The sequence below is a fragment of the Prionailurus bengalensis genome, chromosome A2, assembly GCF_016509475.1.
Source record: "Prionailurus bengalensis isolate Pbe53 chromosome A2, Fcat_Pben_1.1_paternal_pri, whole genome shotgun sequence".
Lineage (NCBI taxonomy): Eukaryota > Metazoa > Chordata > Mammalia > Carnivora > Felidae > Prionailurus > Prionailurus bengalensis.
In genome coordinates this window covers 18,870,425-18,890,956 of record NC_057348.1, presented here as the reverse complement: position 1 = coordinate 18,890,956, position 20,532 = coordinate 18,870,425, and the positions used below count along the sequence as shown (strand labels likewise).

The window sequence follows — 20,532 nt, the reverse complement described above, 5'->3', positions numbered from 1 at the left end:
GACAGCTGCTTTCCATCCCTGCCCTCCTCTTGGTGATCTGGCCATGTGCTGATGGACCAACTTTTCCTCACCCAGGGGGTCCCTACCCATTGAGTCTTGGGGAGATGGGTGCTTGGGCAATTTTGAGGTCACGAAGACAAGGACAGGAAGCAAGGCGTATCCAGGTGGCCAGGAAGGGACATTTCTTGAATATAACATAAGTTGCTTGAGCATGAGGGAGATGGGATTTTGTTTAAAATGGCCCACCTCTCCCAGCCCGCTTCTGAAATGGCTATAGAAGACACCAGGAGATGGGCACTCACAGAAGTGCTGGCCGTGTGGCCCAATCATTAGCCAGACACCAGAACCTGAGGGAGATTCCTTTAACTACAAAGTTAGTGGTGTCACTGGCCCACCCAGGCTGTGTGGCAGGACGCAGAATAGAACCACGCCCATGGTTCCTTTCGCTCCTCAGTGACACAGCCCTAGCCCTAAACCCAAGGTAGGTTCTGCCGTGAACCCAGCCCATGGGCTGCCCTTCCTTCCCTTCAGCACAATTTCTGATTTCACATCTGTTCCAGGGCAACTCCAAGGAAACATCCAGCTGGGCGGGAAAGCAGCAGGGAGCCCGCTGTAGTGGGGTGAAGGCAGGAAGAACACTGGGGGTGCTGCACTGTGGCTACTGTAATTAAATTCCAGGCTCTTTACTTTGGCCTACAAAGCCCACCCGAGCTGGCTCTCACCCCCTCAGACTTCACCCTGACCGTCTCTCCCCTTGCTGTGGCTCTGGCTCTGCCGGCCGTTTGTCTGGCCTGAAGGCCCACCTGTCCCATCCCAACATCGTCCCGCCTCAAGCCTTACCTCACACTGACTACTTTCTTTAGAGCAGACCCCCTGCCCCACAACCCTGCTTCACTGGCTTCATAACACTTACCACCTTCAGAAATTACCTTTTAACCTTTAGTGTTCTTTTTTTAACTTATTTTTTCTCTGTCCCCCTTAAATGGACTGTCCACTTTGGAGGGCAGGGACCTGGTTTTATCTCCTGCTGTATCCCTCGCACCTGGAACAGGCCCTGGCACCTGCCTAGGACTTGACAAACATTTGTGGAATAAACGGCTAAGTGGATGAGAGACCGGATGTTTCTAGGGCCCCCACTGTTCCTCCAGAGACAGGCAGCCCTTCTGCCACTACACCCAGCTCCTTCCTACAAGCAGCCCTGGCCTGGGCTCCCTTGTGATTTGTTCGCTGACTCTCTGGCCCTGCCACACACCTGCCTGCTCACCACGAGAAGCACACAAACCTCTAAACTCAACCTGAGAGGTGGCGAAGGAAGGGGAGGGAGAAGGCCCCAGGGTTACAGAATGGTAGAAGGTGGCCCTTGGCCGTGCACAGAGCAGCGCCACTAGCCAGGCTACCCTCCCTGCCATCCTGGATGATGCGCTACCTCCTCCTCTGCCACAGAGGCTGGGCTGGGACCAGAGAGGGTTCCAGGAGAAGGCTTCTCATCCCGTGTTGGCCACTGCAGCCCAGGCAGAGCCACGGCCCCTGCGCAGAGGCCCTTCCACTCTCTCCCTGGGCTGACCTGGCTAGGGGCTGAGACTGCCTGTCCAGTGACCTCCCTCTCCTCTCTGTCCTCTTCCTGTCTGCCTCACTTCTCATTTTGCTCCTCCATCTTGCAGGTCATGAGCTCAGCCTGTGAAAGCCAACAGTGTTTTAAGTTCATGCTCATGGCTACTACGGTCTGCAGCATTGGGGACTCAGGCCTCACCAGACTGTCTGGAGCAAAGTCACCAGCACGAGGCCTCAGGGAAAGGGCTTTGGAATCAGTGCCCAGGGCACAGACCCGAAGTTGTAGGAGACGGTTGGATTTGCTGGGTCCTTCCCTGAGGTTACTGCCTGAGTCATCTCAGCCAGCTTGGTGGTCTCTGGCCCTCGGGTAGCTGCGAGGCCCATCACAGCTGAAGGAAGTCCACCAGCCTCCTCCCAGCTCACATTTGTAGGAGCTACATGGGTCTGGTCAGCCAGGCCTTGGACCTTCACCCCTTCCTCTGCCCCGCCCTACCCTGGACCTGACACTCACTGTTATACGCAGAGTCCAGAGCTGTGCCCAGGCCTCTGACTCCAGAGATTTTTCCACAGCAATGATATCATCTCCTTTCGTCTCTTCAAGAGCCTGTGGAGCATTTACAGAGAAAGGTTGAGGAGGAGCTATATCCCAGGGGGCCCTACCTACAAACTAAAGCCAGTTCAAAGTTGTGAGAGCCCCAGGAGGGGTGGTAGGGGTGGTGGAGAAGGACAAGGGAGTGTTGGCCCTAGCTTCCCTTTCCCAGGACCCCTGTGGAGTTGGCCCCACATTAAGGCCTCTATGCATTGGGTTCCTCCTTTTCCTCTTCCTCCTCCCACACTCACAGGAGAGAATACTGCAGCTCTGGCCACATCACCACTGCTAAAGACCAGACTCCGCCTAGAGGACTCCTCAGGACCCCCCATGCAAAGGGAGGCTGGGTACAGGCAGCCCATACTTACCCTGCAGGGCATGGTCACCAGAATGAGGAGAACTTTTTGCCAAAAGCAGAGACAGCTGTGACAAAGAAAAAGAGAGGCATCAGGAAATTGGACTAGACTCCTTCCTAGCTGGGACCATTTGGCACAGTGAAGCCAAGCCCACCCCAAGGGGCAAGGACCACCCAGAGAGCCACTGGGCAGCAGCAGGTGGATGTTCAGGCTGGCCTATGTCTGGCTGACCGAGCCTGGAATGATTTCCCAGAAGTAACCTCTGCCAGAGTAGGGCCCTGGAGCTGCCGCCCACCATGGACCTGGCTGCAGGCAGTGCCTACCTTCTGTCAGCTTGCCAGCCTGCTCTGCTGCCCCACCAGGGAGGATTTTGGAGAGCACACTCTCACCATCGGCGCCTGGCTGGCCGGCAGGAGCCCCTGGGGTCCCTCCAGGCCTGGCTCCGGCCTTCATGCCTAGGGGGAAAGAAACCACCATCAGGAGACAGGCTTGAGTGGGAGAGCAGCCCTGAGGGAATCTGAATACAGGCAGTTGTGAGGTTGGAGAGTGAGGGGGAGGAGAGAGAAATGAAGAGAGAGAGAGAGAGAGAGAGAGAGAGAGAGAGAGAGAGAACATGAAGGAAAGGGGTTGGAGCAGGCAGAAAAAGGGAAGTTGAAGAAAGCAAGGAAGGAGAAGAGGATGATGGAAAGACAGATGGGAGGAGAGAAGGGGAAGGAAAGAGACAGTAAGAAGCTGTGGTCCTGGCCCTGTACTCAGGTTCCCTGACCAGAGCTGCTTGGGCCCAAAGTCCCCAGTGCTGGTGACCCCAACTGGCTCATTCTAACCCCAAGCTTGTTTCCTACTGCAAAGGTCTGCAGCCTCCTGGGCACCTTCGCAGGGAGCAGTGCGGGTGGCAGTGCAGGGGAGCTCAGGACGCCCAAGGGTGTAGGGAGAGGGCAGACCAGGAATTCTGGGCCGTGGCCGAGGGCACCAAAATACAGGCTCACCTGCAGGTCCAGGTCCTGGTGGTGGCTGGGCCTGAGGAGGCCTCCCCTGTTGGGGTGCTTTAGCTGTCCCTTTAGAGCCATTTGCCTGCTCTGCCCGTGGCTGCAACACAGAACCCATAGCTCAGATACTGTCCGTGGATTCTGCCCTTGCCCAGCCTGGAACCAAGGGCACGTCCAAGCTGCGGCCGCAGTATACACCCTGGGTAGGATCCATGCACTGGAGCCCTACTTACCGGTCCTGCTGGCTGGGAGCCTGTGACTGTTGGGGGGCCTGGCTGAGCCTTCCCTGCTGGCTGGCTGGCAGCAGAGGCTGGGCCCCGGGTAGCTTGCTGGCCCTGTTGCTGCAGCCGAGCCTGCGCTGGGGCCTGCTGAGGGGGCTGTAGCTGCTGCTGCTGCTGCTGCTGCTGCTGCTGCTGCGTCTGTGGCTGGCGTGATGCTGTTGCCGAGGGTGTCTGCCTTGATGGTGGCGGCTGTGATTGCTGTGGCCCAGGAGCTGCCTGCCGACCTTGTGACTGCAGCTGGGGTTCTGGCTTTGGCTGTGGTGCAGTGGGCCCCGAGTGGGCCTGCCGGGAGCCCTTCTTGCTGTCAGAGGCATGATGGTATGCTGACGGAGCACGGGATGGCTGTGAATATTCAGCGGAGCTGGGGTACCCAGGCTGACCCTTCTTCTGCATGGCCGGGGCAGGGCTGGGCTGAGGATGAGGCCGGGCCTCATGGCGGCCCAGGTCCCGAGTGTGTGGTTTGGCAGCACGCCGGCCCGGCTCCTCACCAGTGTGGCGGCCTGAGTGCCGCCCGTGGTCACTGTGGTGCCGGTGTTCCTTGGCTGAGGTGTGGCGGCTTGGGCCACCCTCATCATGTGGCCACAGGCCCTCCTCGGGGGGCTCATCGTAGTCGTGGTAGCTGTGCCTGGCAGGGCCTCGCTTCTGGGAGGAGGAGGAGACTGCATGGCCCCCGTGGTGCCTGAACCGGTCAGAGCGGGCATCCCGGGGCTTATCAAACCAGTCTGTCTCCTCCTGGCCCAGGTGATACGCTTCAGAGACCAAAAACAGAACACCATCAACCCCTGGGCTGGCCGCAGGGGGAGGCCCAGCTGAAGCCATGCAAGGAAACCAGAGAGTGGGCACCACAGCCACAAGCAATTAACACTAGGCCCCCAGCCCGTCCCCCCCACAACCAGGGCCAGGGCGCAGGTGGAGCAGCCCACACTGGATGAGGCGCCAAGCCAGGCCCCCCTGGGACATCTCAGGGCCCAGGGCCCCATGGGCGGGCAGGCCCCCCGGGTGCTGAGCGGCTGCAGAAATCACCCCTGGCTGCCATTACCTTCGCTGTCGGAAACTACGCAGTGGGAGTCATCCAGGATGTAGCCCTCCTCACGCTTATATGTGTGGGCCCGAGGCCCATCCTTGACGTGCTCCTGGACGTCAGGCATGGAGTGGCTGGAGCAGAACTGTGGGCAGGTGTCCCCAGGAGGGAGGGTGCCGCCGGCAGGGCGGGGCCGCCCCAAGGGGCTGACGGGGCTCTCCTCTTCAGAGGCCTGGCTCCGCATGGGGGGCCGGGACCGGCCATGGGCCATGCTCAGGGACGAGGGCTTGGGGCCCGCTTTTTGGAGTCTCTCCATGGCTTCCCGTTCCCGTTCATATCCCTTGCCCCGGCTGCTGAAGTCATGGCCGGACAGTTTCTCCCCACTATATGCAGATGCCACCCGGGACCGGCCACTCCCTCCATACATGCGGTCATCTTCCTCCACTGGGTCCCGGCTGGACACCCCATAGTACCTCTGCTGCTCATACACATTCTTCTTGAGCCCATAGGTGATTTCATCCTGGAACTTCCTGCCCCGAGAGGCTAGGCTGCTGCTGACTGCAGGGGAGGGGTAGGAGGCCAGGTCAGACTCCACATCTTTGGCCTCTTCGATAGGTGAGAATTTGGAGATCTTTTGCTCCATGCCCTGCTTCCGGTGCTTGCTACGTTTTGAGGAGATAGCAGCTGGTGCCAGGCTCTTGGAGGGATGCTTAGGCCCCAAGGGACCTGGACCATACTTCTCTGCTCGAGTTCCATGTCTGTAGTCACTGTCACTGTAGTAGTGGGCACTGGCTGGTCGGCCATTGCTCTCCAGATTCCGGTGATGGCCACTCTTCCCACGGGGATCATAAGAGTCCTCTTCAGATTCCTCATCCCCTCTGGTGTAGCAGCAGGGCAATGCAGTCCCCTCAAGGATGCTGGGTTCTCCCGGCTCTTTCCCTGGACGCCCGCTGCTGCTTGGCCCCAGGGGCTCTAGTCGCTGGCTATCAGGGGTAGTGGAGATACTATCCTTGGTCAGCTCACTGATGTCATCAATCATCACATAGTTCCGAGGCACATTCTGCTCCAGGCTGGTGTAGTGGGAGTCAGAGGGGTAGGTGGAGGCTGAGCTCAGGCTCACACCACTACGGTCCCCGGCCCGGGGCAGCTCAGCAGCCTTGCCTTGATCATAGCTGCTGCTTACTGCTGGGCCACTATAGCTGGTTTCAGGTGGGGCTGAAGACATGGCCACAACTGGGCTGGCAATCACCTCATAGTTAGTGGGCACCTTCTGTTCCAAGTCGGCTAGTGACGTCTGGCGTGGCTTCTGGTGGGGGGCACGGCTGTCAGCTGGGACTGGGAAAAGAGTGCTCTGTGTGGTTGGCATGGGTGTTTGGGCTGTATAGTGGCCTGTGGGACGGAAAGCCTGCTGGCTTGGCAGGCTAGGCTCAGCTGGGTAACTGGTGCCAGGAGGAAAGGCAGGTGCTGGGTATGTGCCGGGGCCAGGGTAGGTGGGTGGTTGATGGGCTGGGAATCCGTTCTGAGTTGGCCCACCACTGCCTGCAGTGTACTGTGGGGCTGGAGGTGGGAATCGGGGCTGTTGGAAGGCAGTAGGGCCAGAGGGGGTGGCAGGAGCAGCGGCAGTGACAGGGAAGTCAGCATACTGGCCGGCAGGAGTGGCACAGCCCTGGAGCCGCAGCTGGTTGAGCTCGCTGTCTGATAAGTAGTCACGATGCTCACCAAGACCACGCAAGGGCGGGTAGTCACGGCCACCCCGGTCTTTGGCCAAAGACTCTTTACGCTGTGTGATACCCAGCTCCAGGTACTTGAGCTTGGCGTCGATCTCCTTCTCCTCCTCGTCCAGCTCCGCTTGCTTCTTGCGCAGCTTGGTGGACTCATGCTCCACCAGCCGCAGGTCCCGGTCCAGCTCCCGGAGCAGACTGGCCTTGGTGGCAGGGACAGCGGTGGGCCCCGCCAGCCCATGCTGCAGCAGGCTGGCCGCATACAGCTGTGGGGGGGCCTGGCCAGCCAGGGGCAGGTGAGCCTCCTCTGGAGGGGGGCTGGGCAGTGTCCGCTTCACCTTGCGGACCAGGCCGTTGGGTGGCAGCGCCGACACCTGAGACAGAGGGAAGGGCGGGCAGCACTGAGACCCAAGGTGTGGGTGACTTGGTGGGGCAAATGTAGAAGAGCCCTGGCCTGGGTTGGGGCAGAGGCTGGGCTCCATATAGTTGGTGCTCTGATTCACCAGGCAGCCTTGAGGACTGCCTCCCCGCCCGCCGCCCCCTCCCCCCGCCCCCAGTGGACATCATCACTGGCCTGTGACCGTTTTACAGGCCTTCTCTCTCCCAGAACTCCAGGCAGCAGGGGAGGAGTGGAGCAGATGCCCCTCTGTGCTGGTCTCTAGGACTAGCCTGCCTCTGAGAACTTCTAGCATACAGTGGCCCTGAGGACCCTGCCCATGTCCAGTGGGCTTGCCACCCACTCTCTCCCACTGAGTGTCCTGAGGTGAGGACAGTACAGTCTGGCTCTGGTTTCAGGTCTAGAAGCTGGTGGGGACCAGGGCAATAGAGGGCCATGGACAGGAATGGAGTGGTCCCTGGGTGCCCACCAGGATCCCCAGAGGATCATGAGAAGGGGCACAGGCTGACTGTCAGTTACTGCAGGCTCTGGGTCTTTTCCTGCCCCGTCCTACAGCTGTTTTAAGTGACATGCAGCTCAGCCGCCTGGTCCACCCTCTTCTCCCAGCTGCCCTACACCACCCTCTGCCAAACTCTCTGGACTATGCTCTTGGCCTGGCCCCCAGCTCCCTCCACATCCCTGTTGGCCCACCACTCTCTGAGACTACCAGCTACCCTGCAGGGCCTCTCCAACCTGTCTCTGGCTGTGTTGCTTCCTGGTCCAGACTCCCTAACCCTGCCCTCTCTGCAGTTCTCCTCACCTGCCGTTCACCTTACCTGAAGGTCCACATCACTGGATGGTGATGGAAGGTCTACCTTGGGTCCTTTGTCTCTAGTTCCTAGCCTTCCCAGAGTGCCCTGGGACTCTGGGCTTTTATGGACCACCCAAATCCCCAAAATACACTAGGCCCGGACATTGGGCTTCTTGCGTTTTACCTTGCCAAGAAACTACATAAAAACCTCCCACCCACACTCACCATCTGTCACAAAGAAAATGATAGTGTGTCCCAGAGCCTCAGAACAATGGGTGGGCCTTTAACAATACATTTCGCTTTTTCAACTCCTCATTCTATTGTTCATCTTTTGTTATTTTGGCTGCACACCTTGAGGGCTCATCATGGCATGGCACCATACTGCTGGCCCATGGAACTTCTGTGCCCACCCTGGCCTGGAGCCAGGGCGGCCTGCCTCTCTGGCCTGCACTCCCTGCCAGCCTAGACTCCTGATCCCACCCTCACGGTCTCTGGACTGCACACCCCAGGGCTCTCCATTACCCAAGCTCATCACCTCCACCACCCCACCTTGAGGCTTCACCCTCTCCTCTCTGCATCACGCCCAGAAAACATACCTGGTTCCTACCCCTTTCCCCAGGGCCACTGTGCAGTCTTTCCCTTCAGCCTATCTACCCACATTCTGCCCAGGAAGCTTTCTAAAATACCCATCTTGCCTGTCTCACCTGCCCCAAACCTCCAGAAGCTCCAAGGGCCTACAAGAAAAGCCCGTGCTCTTTAGCCTGGCACTCAAAATCCTTGGCAGAAGGCCCCTGCAACTCCTATCTTCCCTTGCATGGCAGCCCACAGCAGGCCACCTCGCCCAGTCCCAGGATATCGTTGGCAACTAAAGCCACAGGCAAGGGCACATTGATGTTCCAGGGTTCCCTGCCTAGGGGAACAGACAGGGAGCAGATTTACTGAGGGCCAGATAGTGACAGGGGACAAGATGAGACCGAGAGATGCTGCAGCCCACTGGGATGGACCTTGAATGCTAGGCCAAGGGGCTTGGACTTCCTGTGGGGCCATGGAAGCCAGGCCAGGGATGGGGAGTAGGGAGCAGCCCAGCCAGGTCTATGTTACTGATTTTCTAAGGAAACATCCACGGTAGAGGTTTGGAATGGGAGAGGCCCAGACTGGCGGGGGGACACGGTAGGGACTGGACCAGATATGGGCTGTGAAGAGGCAGTGCTGAGGAGAGGCTGAAGTTTCTAGCAGTGTCTGGATGGGTGGCTGTGGGGGCCAGTGTGTGAGTCTGTATTTGCCCAGATGTCCTTGCCAGGCTGCTGGCTCCACCAGGTGTGCATCAAGGAAGATCCAGTCCTCATCCTCAACTCCTTCCTCTGGGCCTCTGGAGCTGGAGGTGACTCCACCCCCACCCCAGGAGAAACCCCTCCCTGTGGGGCCCCCAGGCTAGACAGAGACCCCTGTCCCACCCTGGACCAGCCCCTGTGCCCATACCTGGCTACCCAGTCCCCCCTGGTGCTGGTAGAGGGAGAACCTCTCTTTGGTAGACTCCTCGGCGGTGGGGCTGAGGGGCTTAGGGTCAGACAAGGACCGCTGCAGGGTCTTCATGGGGCGAGGCAGCGTCTGCTGGCGGAGAGCGCTGTCAGCCGTGAAGTGCTTCTGGGGACTCACGTGAGCCTTGTTCAGCCTCTCACTGGAAGCAAAGGAGGTGTCCAGGAGCCGGTGTGGGGACAGGGGTGAGACCGGTGAGTAGAGGACCTGGGGGGACTTGGGAGGCTGGCGGCTCACGAGCTGTGACAGGGACTCCGGGGGCAGCTGGGCCTGGTATCCAATCTCCAGGGGATCTGGCTTCTTTTTTTCGAATCTGCCGAGGGGCCCTGGGGTGACGATCTGGATGCCAGGCAGGTAGGGGCTGATGGCAGTTGGCCCTACAAGCTGTGGCCCAACCACACCCTGGGCCTGCCCCTCGGGCTCCGTCTGGCAGGCCAGGCTCTCCCCGCGTCCAGTCTTCTCTGGCGCCGAGATGTACCTGACGATCTCCACCTTGGGGTCAGTAGCGGCTGTGATGTGGATGGCTGGAGAGACTCTGGGCAGCTGGTCAGGCTCTGTCTGCACAGAGCAGTCACTGATGGTCTGGATGCCCACGCTGCTCGTGGCCCTTGCAGCAGCGGTTGCAGGGGACGATGAGGCGGCAGCATCATGCTTGCTGTCGGAGCCGGAATCCGAGTGGCGGGAAAGCCGGGACCGGCGGCGGCGCACCGGCTGCTCCCACTCGGCACTGTCCTCGTCATCAGTCTGCACGCTGCAGTCCGCACTCCGCCGCACCCGGCGCCGCCGGCTCAGGAGGTAGCGGCCCTCCCCATCCTCCTCGTCTGTCTGCACGCTGCTGTCTGCAATCCTCCTGACCGCGCAGGGCTCGGGCCCTGACTCTGGCTCGCAGGCGTCCCGCAGGCGAGGCATAGAGTGCCGCTTCTTGAGGCCGCTGCGGCCTGCCTCCCACGGCTCCTCTGTCTGCAGTGACATGTCCGAGGCAGAGCTAGGGAGGCCCCGATGCAGCCCGGGCTCCCGAGGCTGCCCAGGCCCCTCTGGCCCTGCCACGGCGATGAAGGCTGTGTGGGTCAGGGGTGGCCAGTACTGGCCATTCTGAGCCAGCTCCGTGGCAGCTGGGGGAGGCCCTCGGCCAGGTGCCTCACAGGCCACGGGGAAGGGGGTCTTCTGCCGCTGCTTCTGTTCCTCTAGCTGCTGCTGCAGCTGCTGCTGCAGCTGCTGGATCTGCTCCAGCTGCAGACGCTGCTGTGCCAGCTGCTCCCTCTGCAGGGCGAACTGGGCCTGCCGTTCCTCCTGTTGCTGCTGCAGCACATGGTGCTTAATGGTCTGCAGCTCCTGCAGCTCCCGCTGCACCAGGAGCTGCTCTTCCTCACGGTGCCGCTGCAGCTCCACCCGCTCCCGCTCCAGCTCCTCCTGCAGCCGCAGTTGCCGCAGCTTCTCCAACTCCACCCGCTCCCGCTCCAGCTGCAGCAGCTGCTCCTGCTGTTTCCGCTGTCGCTCCTCCTGCGCAGCTTCCTCCTTCTCCAGCCCTGGCCGGCTGAGGGCCCCGCTGCCGCCCCCGGGAGCAGCATCTACCTGCGGCTTCTGGCTGGCCAGAGGGGCTGGGGCTGGGGGTGGGGCTGCTACAGCCTCTTTGGCGGCAGCAGGGGTGGCTGTGGAAAGAGGCTCTTCCCGAGCTGCCCCTGTTGGCAGCTCTGGCCTTGGTGGGCCCCCAGCCCCTGGGGCCTTAGCAGCAGCAGGTTTCCCCAGGTACACAGGACCCTCAGCAGGTGGAATGCTGGAAGCAGCGGGGAATCTACTTGGTGCAGGATATCGGTACAGCCCTGTGGGCCCAAGAGGTATCCGGGGGGCAATCACGGGCATGCGTGTCAGGCTGGTGAGCGGCACAGCTGTGACCCCACCCGACACGTATGGCCTGTACATGCCACGGCGCACCATGGGCCGCAGTACTGAGGCGGGCTGGGTGGTTATGGGCAGTGTTGCAGCAATTGGAGTGTTGATAGTCGAGTAGATCATGCCGTCGGCTGCACGCACGGTGGCTGTGGATGGCAGCAGCTGTCTGACTGCTGTTCCCTGGCCTACCGTAGGCCTGTACTGGGCCAGGTTCCCAGGACTTGGGTGGCCCTCTGGGAAGGTGGGGTTCCCAAGGAGGCCAGGTCTGAGGGGAGCCAGACCCTGGGGAGCGCTGAGCCCAGGCCCGGGCTGGGGCTGATACTGCATGAGGTCAGGGCCACCACCACCACTGCCATGCCGCCCTCCATACTGGTCCATGGAGTTGAGGGCAGCACACATGCGGCTGATCTCACGGGCAGTGGTGGCACTGTACTGGGCCAGACTGGCCTCCTGGAAGCCAGCTGCATCTCCCCGTGGGCCATACCTGTGGTCTGAGTAGATGTTTGACACTGAACTGTAGCGCCTCATGGGAAGTGGGTGAGTCAAAACGTCTGTGGGATGACGCAGGTCTGTGTACGAGCCATACTGCAAGCCCTGCCCAAGGTAGCGTCCATCCACAAAGCCCAGGCTGTAGGAATGCTTCAGCGAGCTGAGATCCACAGCTGAGTCTCGTCCAGGGCCCTGGAAGAGCTGCCCAATCCTGTGGGCATGGTAGTTGAGGCTAGCCTCTGCCAAATTGGTGTCAGACATGGAGGAGTATAGCCTGCCATGGAGGCCCTGTGGGTAGGGCCTCTGCTCCTCGTGGGGCCCAGGCCCCACTACCCCCTGTGCCCGGTAGGTGGGGGGTTCAGGAGGCTCAGGGTCCCGGGGACTGTAGAAGGGGCCGCTGCTCTGGCCAGGTAGGGCAACGTCTGACACACTCTTCTCAGGAGCGCTGGGGGTGGGGTGGAAGGTGCCTGTGCAGCTACTGCCAAAGGGGAACTTGTAGACCATGTCACAGCATGCCATCTGGCTCTCAGGCCTCATCCCAGTGAGGTCCAGGGCACCTGCAGGTTCCTCTTGGAGCAGTGTGGTCACAGTGCCTGCTGTGCCCTCTCCCATCTGCACCACCACTGTGTGTGGCTTCCTGGCACCTGGAGCAGCGTGTGACCGCAGCTCTGCAGGGGCAGCCCGGTGGGGTTCGGCACCAGGCTCTGCCACTGGGCCCGATTTGAGGCCAACACTCTGGGCACTGCCCATCTGAGTGATTAAAACGTCCCTTCTGGCCAGAGGTGCTACCTGGTTGGGCAGGTTATACCTGGCAAACTTGGTCTCCCTAGGTCTTCCACGGGGCCCGCCTCGGTATGGGGCTGTCTGGACGGCCTGCTCTACCTGCTTGACCTGGGCCAGGCACACAGGGCTACCCGCACCCTGACCAAAGTCAAGCCGGCTCTGGAAGGGGTCTCCATAGACCACAGGCTGCTTTTGCTGAGCCATGAGCACAGATGAGGCCATGGTGATGCTCACGGTGGTGGCGGTGCTGAGGAAGGCATGGGTCTGCTCCTGGGCATTGAGGTTGATGACCAAAGGCTGTACAGCAGTCGACTGCCGTCCTGGGATTGGATCCAGGGCAAGGCCGTACTTCCTCGCTTCCACGGCAAGAGAGGTCAGGTCCATGCCCTGGTCAGTAAGGATGATAGGAGTAGGCTTGACAGCTGTGCGAAGGTCTACCACGGCACTGCCTGGAGGCCTAGGGCCTGGCTCCACCCTAGACGTTCCAGGGACAGAGGAGATCCGGCACAGGGAGATGTTCTCAGCAGGGAGGGCGCCCCAGCCATAGACTGCCAAGGGCCCATCCGCGCCAGCACTGGGTGCCCGCGGGAAGCCAGGTGGCCCAGGTGGCTCTGGGGGCAGCTGGGACATACTCGGAGGTGTTGTCTGGCTATAGCTGTGGGTGGTGGGCTGGGTGTCAGTGGGCGAACACACTGGGGAGGTGGAGGCACTGGCATGTACCATCCTGGTCTGGCTGGAGGCATCTGATGCCAGAGTGATGACCATGAAAGGGGCCTCCTGAGAGGGCTGCTGCCACACCAGGCGAGGTGTGCTGGGCCGGTGTGGCGTTTGTGTGCCCTGAGCCACCATGGGTGTTGGGGTCGGGGCACCAGGGCTCCGAGGCATGTCCGAGGCAGGGGTCGGGCTTGGCGTCTGTGTAGAGAACTCGGCTGTGGCCCTTGGGCCCAGCTTGCCAGGGGAGAATGTGGGACTCTCTGAAGGAGAAGATGGAGAGAGAGGTGGGCTGGAGCCTGCGAAGTAGGAATACCCCCGGGAGGCCTTGTGGGGGCCGCTCTCGCCATCACTCACACTCAGGGGCTTGTCTCTGGCAGCCCGTCCACTGGCAGTGGCGCCACTGAGGGCCTGGGGTATCTCCTCAGTTTGGGACCCGTAGTTCGCAGTGGCTGGGCTCTGTCCATAGCTGTGGCCTACAGCAGACGGTGAAGGGCTGCGCTCAGAGCCTGCTGGGGAGGTTGGAGTCATATAACCTCGTGACAGGCTGGCTGGACAAGGAGCCACAGCTGTGGTGGCTGGGGTGCCAGGGCCCTGGGAAAAGGATATGCCTACCTCCTTGGAGGCAGAGCTGGGGGAGGCAGGAGAGCTGTGAAGCTTGAGGGGGTCCTGAGGCTCCTTTGCAAAATGCTGAGTAACACGGACATCAGGAATGACTCGGCCACCACTGCTATCTGAGGAGGTGGAGGTGGAGAAGGACACAGGGGCAGCCAGCTGGGTGGGACTGGTACCAGGGGTGAGTGGGCCGCCATTTTGCTTCATTGGGTCCATGTACGCACTGTCGGCATTCAGAAACTGCTTCTCCTTCTTCTTGTCCTCCGCAAAGGCCAAGTCCCGGGAGGAGGCCTGCCGCATGCGGGCAATGCTCTGTGATGTCTGAAGGATCTCCTCATACACGGCTGTCCCCAGGCTGGCCGGTGTGCCCTCAGGGGCAGGCTGTGCAGCCCTGCCATAGTCCTGGTCGGGGGTGTCCTGGTACTCAAAGGCACTCTGGCTCCGGGTACCAGTGGGCTGAGAGGGGCCACCTGCCACCTGGCCCTGTTGCCGCTGGAGCAGCTCGGCCTTGCGCATCATCTCCTCATAGGCCTCCTCTGCGCTCTTCAGGGGCCGGCTGGAGCTGGGAGTGGTGGAGCTGCCTGAGGGCGTCTCAGTTGGCGAGTAGAGGGACATGAAGGTGGGCAGGTTGTACTCACTGCCTGACTTGTAGAGCCGGGTGGGGCCGCCATCCAGGGCTTCAGCCTCCGAGTCAAGGGAAGGGGAGGGCGAGTACTCGGAGCAGGAGGAGCGATGGAGCTCCTCCATCTCAGCTGCCTGCCTCAGCTCCTCAGTCGGGGAGGCATCCTCGATGGGGGACAGGTTGCTCGGGGGGGTCTTGGAGCGCTCGCGCCGCCGCTGGGCCCGCAGTTCTTCCTTGTCTCGCCGTGTCTTGCGGGCCGTGCTGCGGATACGCTGCTGTTCCACCTCCCGCATCTTCTCCTGCTCCCGTAGCAGCTCCTCCTCCTCCCGCAGCTCCTCCTCCTCCGAGGAGTCCTCGATGGTGGGCAGCAGGGGCCCATGTGAGCGGTGCCGAGCCTTGCGCTGCTGCTTTGCTTCTTCTAGTCGCTGCCGGCGGCTGGGGCTGCTATCGCTGTCCTCCTCCAGGGAGGACAGGGAGGTGGGAGAGGTGCCCGAAGTGTAGCTGGGTGTGGAGGCAGGCAGTGTGGAGGAGTGCTCCCCACGGGAGCGGTCCTCTGGCGAGCCTGTCAGGCTCTCCATTTCCAGCTCCGGCTCCCGCTCCAGGCTGGGGTCGGGACCTTGGCCCAGGTCCAGCTCATGGCCATAGCTGCCCGTGCTATTAAGCTCAATGGTCTTGAAGCGGCGGAGCCCCCCCTGTAGGGCCCCAGTGCCATCGCTGGCCTCGGCTGGGCCTCCCTCAGAGAGCAGCTCCTCGTAGCCTGTGGTGGCGTTATGCGGCAGACGTCTCTTGGGCAGCACCGCTGGGTCTTGGCTGGGCTCAGGCCGGGGCCTGGGGCCACCCTTCTGGGTGCCATGTTTGGCCAGGCCATGCCCAGGGGGGGCAACGTCATCCTCTTCCAGGTTGTCTTCTTCGGCGCTCATCTCCAGTATCTGTCGTCGCATGAACTCCTCGTCGGTCAGTTCTGCTGCCCGGGCTGGGGGCTGGGGTGGGAGAGGGGACAGGCCACCCTCACTGCTGTCCTCCACGTAGTCGTGCCTCAACTGGCTGCCAAAGTCATCTGATGACTCGGCTGTGTCCTGCTGCTCCCTCTGGCGCCCCCACTCCAGAGAGTCTTCCTCCTCCTCCAAGATATCCTCCAGTTCCTCATCGGAGTCATAGGCCTCAGGCATGATGGACAAGGAGTGGGGCCTCCGTTTCTGCTCCTCACCACTGCTCCTGGGTGGCTTGCTCTGCTCGCCCCTGGGGGCTGGGCCCTGGGCCTCCAGCGAAGGCCGCAGGCTGCTCCCCACCTTGTGGAGCTCGGAGGGGCTGGGCGGGCGAGGCCCTGTCACCCCTGCGCTGTCCAGCTGCTCTACCTCCTGCTGTACAACGCCTGTGATCTCGCTCTGGGAGCTGGAGATGCCGTCGGACGAATAGCCTGTGTCACTGAGGCTCTGTGGGCTCCGAGACAGGTCCTGAGAATAAGGCTTGCCTGCCAGCTCCTGCAGCAGGGTGAGAAGCAGACACTGACTCCCCATGGCAGACAGCTCACTGGAGAAGCCCAGCCCTCTCTGTCAATCCCAGGGCCCTGAGGAAGGGGTCCTCCACCTCCCAGGGGAGGGCCCACCACCTTCCATTTCTCTGGCCTTAAAAACCCCAAGCAGCCCTAGATTCTCAAAGAGAAGCTTTATTAGATCTAATGGTAGCAAAATCCACCCAAGCATTCAACCAAGTGCCAGACATAGGACCAGCCTGTAACTCATAGGCTCCAGGCCCACTAGGGTCTCATCCAGGCATCCCTTACCACCTCTGTGGCCCCAAGGGACCTGCTCCAGGAACCAAGCCCTTCTCTAGACCATCCCACCTGAGAGCTAAGGTCCCTGGGAAGTGAATGGGACTGACCTCTGCCTCCCCACCCTTGGGGGCTTCTGGAACAGCCTTGACGACAGGCGTGGCAGGTTCAGTCCTCCGGGTCCCCGTCTTTGCTTTAGGAGTCCCAGGGGGCAGGGTAGTCTCCGGAGGTGGTTTCGGCCCAGGCTCGGCTTTAGCTGGGATTCCTGTCTTCTTTTCCTGGGCACTGCTCAGGGTCCTGCTAGGTTCAGAAGCCTTGAGGGGCTTGGCCTGGGGGCTGGCCTTGGTGGGCAGGGGACTGGCCTTGGCAGGCAGGGGGCCCGATGGCTGGCCCAGCCCCTGTGGCCCTTTCTGCTTCAGAGGGGCTGCTCCAGCTGCACGGAGAGGGGCCCCCGAGGGGGGCTGCTGTGAGGTGGGCAGCGGCAGGGGGGTCGGCTCTCCCAGGCTGCCCTCTAGTAGCCGCTTAGTTTGGCAGTTGAGACAGAGCCACTCGGTTTTCTGTAAGGAAATGGGAGGGGAGGGGGTTGATGAAAATCACAAAGACACTGAAGTACTCAAAGAGTATTTCTATGACTATTTCTGTAAGTGTAAGCAGGAGAAAGTTTTCTAAAGCATGACCCCAAAGGCACAAGGAGAAAATGACTAATAGATTTGTTGCCCCCAAATGACAGACTTCCCCATCCTTCAGAGTTCAAATGATAAACCAAAAAGAAGGATCTCTTCTTTACCCTGTAGAGAGCTTTTTCACCTGGCAAGAAAAGGAGGAGACCTGCAGGGGAGGGGAGGCTACAGGTAGCACATGAGTCTGGAGAAGAGGGGGAGTTGGTGTGGAGTGCATCAGTCCAGAGCCCATGCAAACCAGGAGTAGCCTCAGACAGGGAGCGCCTCCTAGGTGCCCAGCTCCTCCCTGGCCTCCTAGCCCTCAGGCCTCAGACACCATCTTCCCCACACTCTTCCCAAGTAAGGGCTGTGCTGGGAGGCCACAGGCTCCTGGGGCCAGGGGAGGCATCTGAAAGAAGCCCTGCTGGGAGGATGGGGCCAAGCAGTCCCCTCTGCTTATACCCCCCAGCCCAAGTCACCTTGTCCAAGGCCAGCAAAGACCCTCAGGTGGAAGCCTCCTCCTGCCCCCCAGGGCTCTGGACTGTTCCGATGGGGACTGTGTGTGCCGGCACTTAGACCAAGGGCCCTGCTTCCTCCAGATCTGGGTGGGAAACAAACACTCAACCGTCAGTCCACTACTCTCAGGGTAATCCCCTCTGTCAGGTTCAGTGCTGGGGACTGGAGACACAGCCATGATTAAGACAGACACAGGGGCTGGCATGTAGCCTTCCTGGAGACCACGGCCCCAAACTGGTCATCCAAGTATGACGTGGATATCAGTGGCAAAGTTCCTAGAACACTAGAAACCAAGTCTACTTCCCCAGCTCCAGCTGTCTGCACAGGAGTGAGGTCTGAACATCCCAGGCCCTGCATGGGTGATTCCTGCAGCAGGTCAGAGGCTGACAGGGGCATGTCTCCCAGGAACTTCCTCCAGAGTCAGGGCTCTTCCTTGGCAAGACTGGAAGCCCCACCCTGGCCCACAGAGTAAGGCGGAAAAGAGGATAACCACACACTTATGTCTGCTCTCACCCTGGAGGAGGGGGAAGAGCCTTGGTACTCTGACCCTCCTGCTGCTGGTCCTCTCAGGTGCCCAGACACTCAGACTCCCACTAGCAGCTTGGCCACTAGGATGGGCCATTAGGAGAACCACAAGACCCAGAACCACAGGATCACAGAGCCAGAAGACAGGGCAAGGAGGTAGCCTGTGGCCCTCGCCAGCCTAAAGTGGGCTGGCAGCCTCAGCACCCTTACTTCACACACTGCTCTGTGCCCATGTCAGACCCTAGCACATGTGGCAGATCCTTGGATCTGTACTCCCACAGTACCCCCAGAGTGCCTGCCCTCAGCCTGGTATCCTCAGGCCACCATGGCAGATGCCATATCAATGATTCTGCCCTGGTTTCCTGCCCGCAGGGCTACATACCACATCTCTGCCCTGGGCGCCAGCAGAGGCCAGACCAGGCAGGTGGCAGGCCCCTGGTGTGTGTTAAGGATAGGCCTGATCCACAGGCTTGTTACTCAGAGCCTTGAGATTGCTGAGACTGGAGCTCTGACTCTGCCCTGAGGCCCAATCCTACACACAGCCCCTAAGCAGAGGGGCCCAGCTATGGAGGTTGACCCTTCAGAGGTCCTACATCTACTCACCCTGTTCCCTGGCCCTAGCACCACGACTAACTCCCTTTGACCTTATCTGGTCCTCTATGCATTCCTGACACAAACCCCTATGAAGCAATGGGTGCTGGCTACTTGTTGGGTCTTGGGCTCACTTGGCTTAGTCACCCCTAGAGGTGCCTGGGGAGAATGCTAGGCAGGCTGAGCTCAAGCCCTGAGATGGGGCACGGAAGAGCACAGATGCTCAGCCTGAGCCCAGAGCCCACAATGCCTCTAACATCACCTAGGGACACAGTGGAAATCCCCCCACCTCAAAGAGGATTGTGACATGACAAAAAGACCCTGGAGACATAAGAGGGGTGTAGGCAGAGGCCAAGAGAGTTCTGGAAATGAGAAAAGCCCCCCAGGATCAGCATGATGGGGTTAGGATCTGGGCCCAGACTGGGGGCTGGCCTATGGCAACACTGTTCTGGCTCCACTTTGGGACCCTGCACACAGCCATTCCAGCTTAGGCCTCTCGAGGTCAGATCACCTGCCCTGGCTCACCTTAGGGGCTTGGCAAACATCTGACCCCTGCCTCTGGCCTGCAGACCCCACCCCAGAAGCAACAGTCCCAGTGAAGCAGTGCCAGTGAAGGGCACCTTGGAAAGATGCTCTGGATGGAGGAGGCAGACCTAATGCCAAGTGTTCAAAGCCAGCCTGTGTGGCAGCCTGCTTACCTGAGCCCAAAGGCCCAGCCCTCAGCAGAGCATGTCACCTGTGGTCACATGCTCCACAGGGTTTTGTTCCTTCCCATGCTTATTCACAGAGACAGCCAGGCTGCAGAACGGGCTGCCCAGTTGGGCCTCTTGCTCCTGGCTCTGCTATAACAGGCGGCCAGGGAGGGAGGGAAGGCAGGCAGGGGGAGGCATGCGAGGTAAGGGCTAAAAATAAACACTGGACCTGGCTGCTGGAGGCCCTTTGCCAGCTCTCTGGGAGCGGGGAGAAGGGTGCAGGGCACTGGGGCCTGTTTGGGTGGAGTCTGAGGAGACTTGGCACAGACCTAAGTTTCTGGAGAATGGGGATGGGGTAGGAGGCTGGCCATGAGGAGGTTCTATGCCTGAGGGCTGGAGCACAGGTCCTGATTTCTTTATTCACTCAGTTCTTTTTTTTTTTTTTTTTTAATTAAAAAAAAAATTTCTTCTTAAGAGAGGGAGACAGAGCATGAGCAGGAGAGGGGCAGAGAAAGAGAGGGAGTCACAGAATCTGAAGCAATCTCCAGGCTCTGAGCTGTCAGCACAGTCTGATGCAGGGTTCAAACCCACCAACCATAAGATCATGATCTAAGCTGGCTTAACTGACTGAGCCACCCAGGCGCCCTTTTATTCACTCAGTTCTCATCTCTGCCCCCTGACAGCATGCCCTCCCTCACCCCGCCCCCTGCTCATTCATTCCATTTTTCCCCTTGTTCGTTCATTCACTCATCCATATTTATTCCCTCATTCATTCATTTACCTGTACACCCTTTCTTGTACTCTCCCAACCCCGCCCCCAGCCAGCCCCAGGGAGCTGCTACTTTCTCTTCCCCTTTGCCTGACCCCTTGGCAAGTGGGCAGGGGATGGTCTGGGACTTAGGAATGGACAGTGGGACACTTGATGACCACTTCTGCCTTGCCTCCCTCTGTCCAGTTCCTTTCTGGGGGCAGCTAGGAATGCCCCAGGGTAAGCACCACCTAATGGTGGGAGATGGGGTCAAGGTGAAAGAAGGGGAAGTGAGTTGGTGGAGTACTCCACGGGTGGATGAGCCCTGCTGCCTTCCAGGATCACTGGCTACTGTGCCTCAAGGGCCAAGGTTGCCCAGTGAGGCTGCAATGCATTGTCTGCCATTGTCTGCCTGCCATTGTCTGAATGACCCTGCAGAACACAATCTCTGTGTATGTGGAGCTGGCCTGTGTCAGTCTGATCACGTGACACCAGCCTGACCAACAGCCCATGGCCAGCTGCTGGGCCCAACATACCCCCAGCCTCACTGCAAGACCAGGGGCAGTAGATGAGAAATTCAGAGAAAGGATGCCTGGACATAAAGGGCCCATTGGCATGGCCAGACCCTGGACTATAGGCATGGCTGTCACTGGTGCTGCCGTTCTCCTGATGCTATGACCCTGCCCCATCCT

At 60.3% G+C, this 20,532-nt stretch overlaps 1 protein-coding gene across 2 annotated transcripts in view; it reads right to left on the bottom strand.

The window, feature by feature from the left end:
• BSN (bassoon presynaptic cytomatrix protein) overlaps positions 1-20,532 on the bottom strand; it is a 95,321-nt gene that overhangs the window by 4,098 nt on the left and 70,691 nt on the right. For both annotated transcript variants that reach the window (XM_043590397.1, XM_043590398.1), the window contains 8 exons: positions 16,220-16,666; positions 9,172-15,819; positions 4,803-6,879; positions 3,716-4,512; positions 3,483-3,582; positions 2,820-2,951; positions 2,509-2,563; positions 2,063-2,155 (listed from right to left, as the gene is read on the bottom strand). In XM_043590397.1, the coding sequence (XP_043446332.1) occupies positions 2,523-2,563; positions 2,820-2,951; positions 3,483-3,582; positions 3,716-4,512; positions 4,803-6,879; positions 9,172-15,819; positions 16,220-16,666 (10,242 nt within the window). In that variant the 3' untranslated portion in view covers positions 2,063-2,155; positions 2,509-2,522. The remainder of the gene's footprint in view (positions 1-2,062; positions 2,156-2,508; positions 2,564-2,819; positions 2,952-3,482; positions 3,583-3,715; positions 4,513-4,802; positions 6,880-9,171; positions 15,820-16,219; positions 16,667-20,532) is intronic.